The 6,000-nt window shown below is 42.6% G+C and overlaps 1 protein-coding gene across 1 annotated transcript in view; it reads right to left on the bottom strand.

Moving 5' to 3' along the window:
- Window positions 1-1,913: 1,913 nt before the first annotated feature.
- Window positions 1,914-6,000, bottom strand: part of mtmr6 (myotubularin related protein 6) — a 30,685-nt gene continuing 26,598 nt past the window's right edge. Inside the window, exons 12-14 of the mRNA XM_061238641.1 lie at window positions 4,034-4,168; window positions 3,762-3,888; window positions 1,914-2,492 (exon numbers count right to left, since the gene is read on the bottom strand). Coding sequence (XP_061094625.1) covers window positions 2,199-2,492; window positions 3,762-3,888; window positions 4,034-4,168 — 556 coding nt within the window. The 3' untranslated portion in view covers window positions 1,914-2,198. The remainder of the gene's footprint in view (window positions 2,493-3,761; window positions 3,889-4,033; window positions 4,169-6,000) is intronic.

The following is a 6,000-nucleotide window of genomic DNA, read 5'->3' as shown; positions in this document are numbered from 1 at the left end:
TATTTTTTTCTCTTATGGTCAGATTGACTCGTGTACATGTTAATTTGTACACGTGTATATTAGCAGAAGTCTTCACCTCAGGATTGTGAGACACAGGACAGGAAGGTAATAACCAGAGATGTGCATTTCCTAAAGAAAGAGAAAGAGTGTGATTGCGGCATATCAGTGGACTATTGCTACTACTGCTAAAATACTACAGTGTTTAAATACTTACATTTACAAGCTGGTAATTGGCACTTAAAACAAATACAGCACAAACGAACCATACTGAAAGGTTTTTTAAATAGTGCAACCCTTGTTCGGGCTCCAGATCAAAATCCCATTACATGGCCGATTTAATGAAAACGCAGCTGCTTGTGTGAACTACGTTGACAGTGAAAATGTACGGGCCTTCTCAAGCCAACCTGAAGAAGTTTGTTTTAACGTTACTGTACCTTACACTCGTGGTTCTCTAGCTTTCAAGATCAACCATTTAAAATGCAAGCCAGCATCGCTACAACTTGACAGTCAACAAAATAAGGAAATATTTGCTTCTGTGATGCCGATTAAACGGTCACACGAACATTAAACGGAGTCTGAAAGCGATAATTTAACGCAACGAGTTTATCCTAGTTACGTTAACGCAACAGTGAACAGCGGTGGGATCTGCTCCGGTGCTGGAAAACTGACTCACCTTTCGGTATGAGCTTTCAAATGTCTGTTGAAATTTGACGTGGTTGCTCCCGCATCTTTTATTTTAATTCTGCACATGTTGCTAGTTGCAATCATTTTGTTTGGCTCATCAATAATTATGAATGATTTAAACTCAAGGCAACTGAAAGGCGCACGGTGTCTAAAACAACGTTGGGTGTGTTTTAACTAAGGAATATCTTCCATATAAATAATTGAAAAATAATAATTGGTTGTGACATTTCCAGGATGGCATTTGTCAGACTCTTATTGTTCACGAGTCCTTATGGACGAGTCTGAGTCATGTATGTGCAACTCGAGTCCCCTTGGGCTAAACTAAATAAATATTTCAACCTGAAATAAAGAAATGTCTTACCATACTTGCAACATCTGTGATAGAGACAGCTCCAGGCTACTACTAGAATCGTAGTAGAAAACCCACTGTAAACCAACGACTGGCAGTCTCCACTTTAGCAAAGGCTCTTTGGGCTTCCACATCATCTTTCCAGTCACTAAAAAAACACCTTTCGAAATGTCAATTCTGAAAAGAACGCCACAGTAATTTAAAATTCATCCAGACACTCACCTTCAACAAAATAAATGGCAGTAGGGGAATGTAACAACATAAAACATTAATAGTGTGCTGATGGAAGGCCTCTTTGGCCAATCTTTCCCCATCTCCTACTTGGCAGGAAGGGTGGGACAGGAAAGGAGGGTAGAAGAGGAGCGTTAGGAGTGGCAGCCATTGCCACCCAGAGGCACTGGGTGGGAATAGAATGTCTTATTGGCTAGGGGCGCTAAAATGTGCGCCCTGCCTGGTTTCTGGCAGAAGCAAATCAGTGTGGCACAAATACATCACCAAGAGAAAACACGCTCCTCCAATTGAACACCCATATGGGCACAGTGCAAGTGCGCCCCAGGGCCAGAAGCAAGAGATGTGCCAAGCCAAGACTGACAGAAATGAAAGGAAGAAAACTGACTTAAAATATTACGTATTTACGCATTATGTCCGCCAAATCGCCGATTTCCTGCACTGACATTGGGATATGGGGCGGCGTCCGGTGCGCCCCTATTGATCGGCAGTCACTGGTTAATATGTATGTGTTTGTGTGTGTGTACAAGCATATTCCAAAGGTGAATGAATAGATCAATGTACCTACTGTACTCACATGGATGTTCCCTCACCCCCACTACCTGACGATATCACTCTTTCCACACCCCACAAAACACGACCAACACTGGAATGGCAGCTGTGACCCTGCTCACCCCATCATCGGGTTTATTAATCTGTTCATTTATACATTCATTCATTCATCCATTCACTGAGTGCTATCTACAGTCTGTACAAAATAGGAGCTGCACTGCCAGTCAATGCCAGCAATGTTCTGCATTTTCTCATTCAGGTGCCGATAATGGAACAGGAGGCTCCACCCTGCACACACCAGTGCAGTAGGGGCTCTCTGGGTGGGGGGTCGGGGGTGGGGTGGCTTCTCCAGCGCCAGACCTACTCCCCAGCTATCCCACAATGCTCAGCAGGTCATGCGGGCCACCCCAAACTCCAGGCTGACGACGGCGGGCTCGGGTTTAGCGCCAAAGGAGCCCTGCAGCTCGCTGTAGCCGTTATCGGTGGCGCTGCTGCCCTCCACTGTCCGTCGTCCGTCGCCGCAGCCCGGCTCCTCCCGCTGCCCCTCCTCCTGCTCCGCCTCTTTACAGCTGAAGGGGGCTCCCAGGATCAAGGACTGGGGCCTCGCAGGGGGGGCACTGTGGCTGGGGGGAGCACGGACTTCCATGGGCGGGGCGCTGCCGCCAAGGCTCCGGAGCTTCTGCGGATGGAACACAGGGAGGGACAAGGCTCAAAAAGAGCACACAGTGTCAAAGAGCATCAGACACAGGAAGTGCACTGATGGGTGAACAGGAAAGAAAATAGAGATTGGTAATGCTTTATTTTACAGCCTGTTAATTACATAGTATTTATTAGGTAACTATTTCGATTTCAATGGAAACTACAACAAAACAAAGTTGGTAAGTACCATATGTACTGTAAGTAATATGTAAATATGTTTTACAGCCCATTCATAGTACTTACCTTTGAAATTGAAATAGTTACCTAATAAGTACCTGGTATTGTATGTAATCGGTAATTAACGACACTGTAAATAATTGGTAATTAACGGGCTGGAAAATAAAGCATTACCAAAAGATTTCCTCTGCCCACAACTGTAAAATTAGAGAGATGAGAGGTACAGGAGAGAAAGTCATTATTTAACAATGTGATTTCTTGGCTTTCATTGGTTAGTGCTTAAGCTTCAGCAATATTGTGTGTCAATAAAGCCCTTGAATTGAAAATGAGTTACAGAGGGAGGGAGATGGAGGGAGGGCGAGAGACAGAGGTTGCGGCCAAATACATGAAAAATGCAACCTCCTGTCCTTCACAACTTCCTCTTCTCCTATCCGAAAATATGGGGGGGGGGGGGTGGAGAAGAGACAAGTGGAGGAAAGGAGTATTGGGACGCACCCAGAGATTATATGAACATTCAGACAATTACAATTATTTTAAATAAAAAAAGAAGTTATCCAAGAAACGACAACATTGCAGTGAATTAACTAAGAGAGAAAGTACATAGGGCCATCTACATTAAAAAAGGACACATTTCTGCAGAGTCCAATTCGAATTTGGCTTAAAGCAGTGTATGACCTGACTCTAACCCCCCCTCAGGTGTGACCAGTTGGATGGAGATTCTAAGGAAGTGTCCCTCACTCATCAAAAGGGACAAGCATCCAATTACTCCAACACTGTAAATACAATAAGCTCCTCCTCCCATGACTTTTCCTGATTATAATATGATATAATAATATAATATATTATAATATAATATAATATCATATCATATAATGTTCTATAACACTTAATAGAACAGTGTTAAACATCTTTTGCAACTTTCTGCGATGGCAACACACGTGCCCATATTTGTCATGGCAATAAATATGAAAGTTTTTAATTTAACCGACAACGAGAGAAAGAGACAGACAAACAGAAACAGAAACGAGAGAGAGAGAGAGAGAGAGAGAGAGAGAGAGAGGTGCACTCTCACAGTCTCCAGCTGCTGGGCTGTGTTCTCCAGATCTTTGCTCTGAGCTCTCAGAGTGAGGAGGTTCTTGATGACGGACTGACGAGGGTGCATTGTCCGATCATACTGGTGGTACATGTTTCTCCAGAACCTGGACGACAGGGCAAAACAGCATCAGAACCCAAAACGCTTGTTGCCATTCACACCGTACCCATGTTCGGACACAAAACCTCTGCTTTACAACAATTCACAGAAGCAACAAAGGCAAGGACGACAGCGAGGTGGCGTATACTGACTTGAAGTGGCAGGGCAGAGTGCTAGGCTCCAGAACTGGCTGTGACTCGGCCAGGCTGGGGTTGTAGAGAGGGTTCAGGTAGTTCTGCTGCTCGTTCAACAGGAATGACCACAGAGAGTGAGTCTTTTCTTTCACCCTGAACGATGTAGGAGAAGAGAAGGAGTGAGAAAGAAAATGTCAGTTACTCACTAAAGTCAGTCCCTCCTTAAACATAGAAAGGCCAGAGCAGACAACATTGGACCATTACATTCACGTTAGCAAACAATGTAAATGCAGTCCTTCCATAACTTAAATAGTGGGGCTTAAAATAACTGAATCTTTGAAATGCTTTCAAAAAAATCGACTCAGTAAAGAAATACAGGCAGTTTGCTATTTTCTTCACAGAAACCTCAGACAGCCAAAATGCAGGTACTAGGTGTAAATGTTTTGTTCTCTTCCAAACACTATTCAGAAAATTAATGACGATGATCTGATATGAATTGCTCATTCAAATGTTATCGAAACTAATTTGCACATATCCATCCATCCATTATCTGAACCCGCTTATCCTGATCAGGGTCGCAGGGGGCTGGAGCCTATCCCAGCATACATTGGGCGAAAGGCAGGAATACACCCTGGACAGGTCGCCAGTCTATCACAGGGCACACACACCATTCACTCACACACTCATACCTACGGACAATTTAGACTCTCCAATCAGCCTAACGTGCATGTCTTTGGACTGTGGGAGGAAACCGGAGTACCCGGAGGAAACCCACGCAGATACGGGGAGAACATGCAAACTCCGCACAGAGAGGCCCCGGCCGACGGGGATTCGAACCCAGGACCTCCTTGCTGTGAGGCGGCAGTGCTACCCACTGCACCATCCGTGCCGCCTAATTTGCACATATGATCAAACAATTGTTTGATGATTTGACAAGGCAAAACAATAATTGTGGGTGTTGTAGATATAATAATTATTATCATAATTACATGTTTATAACTCCATGGAGATAAAAGTTTTACACTCAAACTGACCCTTTGACCCTTTTTCACATTTTAGCGCTTTTCTCATTGTGTGTAATATGCCTTGACCCATTTTTTCTTCAGCCTCTATAATAAAAACACTAAAAATGTTGAAATAGTCTTTCTGGAATTAGGTTGTTGTGGGCAGGGCCGTAGCCAGGGCAAATTTTTAACTGGGGTCCAGAAGCACAAGTAGTGCAGATTTAATTTATAGCTGTACATTTGTACTTTCTTTAAAAAAATTTTTTAGTTTCAGACATTTCCTGCATTCTGGTGAATCTTTAATGCATGTGAATCACTATTTTCTAAAATAAATAAGTAAATAAAACAAGTAACTACAACATAATCTGAATAAAAGTTCTGAAGTAATACTAAGTAGGTCAATAGAAAAAGGCTGAATTATTTGTAATGTTATCATATTGTATTGAAAATTAATGTAGCACAGACATTGTTCTGTGAATGCAAAACAGTTTTTTTTATTGGAGGTTTGCACATTGACACGACCAGTCTAAAAATGTAGAATGTTTGCAGCCATATTAGTGTTGCACTGCAGGGACACTACCGCATAATGCCACTGCTGAGGCTTACTGTTCCAGAACACATTGAATGGGTTACATGAGTTTGCATGGGGTGGAGATTAACAAATACATCCAATGATGCATGACACTCCGGCAAGAAGACAGGATTAAAACTTTGTTTCACATATTTCTAGTAATCACTTCTCATTTATTTTCAGATAAAATGGCTAATTTTGTATCATCTTTCCACCTGCTCTTCTCTCAGTGTTATTACTCACTTTGTAGCTGCGGTAAAGTGAGTTACATTCACACCTTAGTATTATTTGTACATTTTGTTCCTGAGCTGTTTAAGCCAAAATTCTGAATATCAATATGAAACTAACTTTACCGCGATTCCTTAGTTCAACCAGCTGTGTCTTTTGTGAAGTTTTTCTTTTGTACACCG

This window comes from Conger conger, chromosome 4 (genome assembly GCF_963514075.1).
Source record: "Conger conger chromosome 4, fConCon1.1, whole genome shotgun sequence".
Lineage (NCBI taxonomy): Eukaryota > Metazoa > Chordata > Actinopteri > Anguilliformes > Congridae > Conger > Conger conger.
Note: the sequence above shows the minus strand (reverse complement) of the source record. Positions and strands in the feature narration are given on the sequence as shown.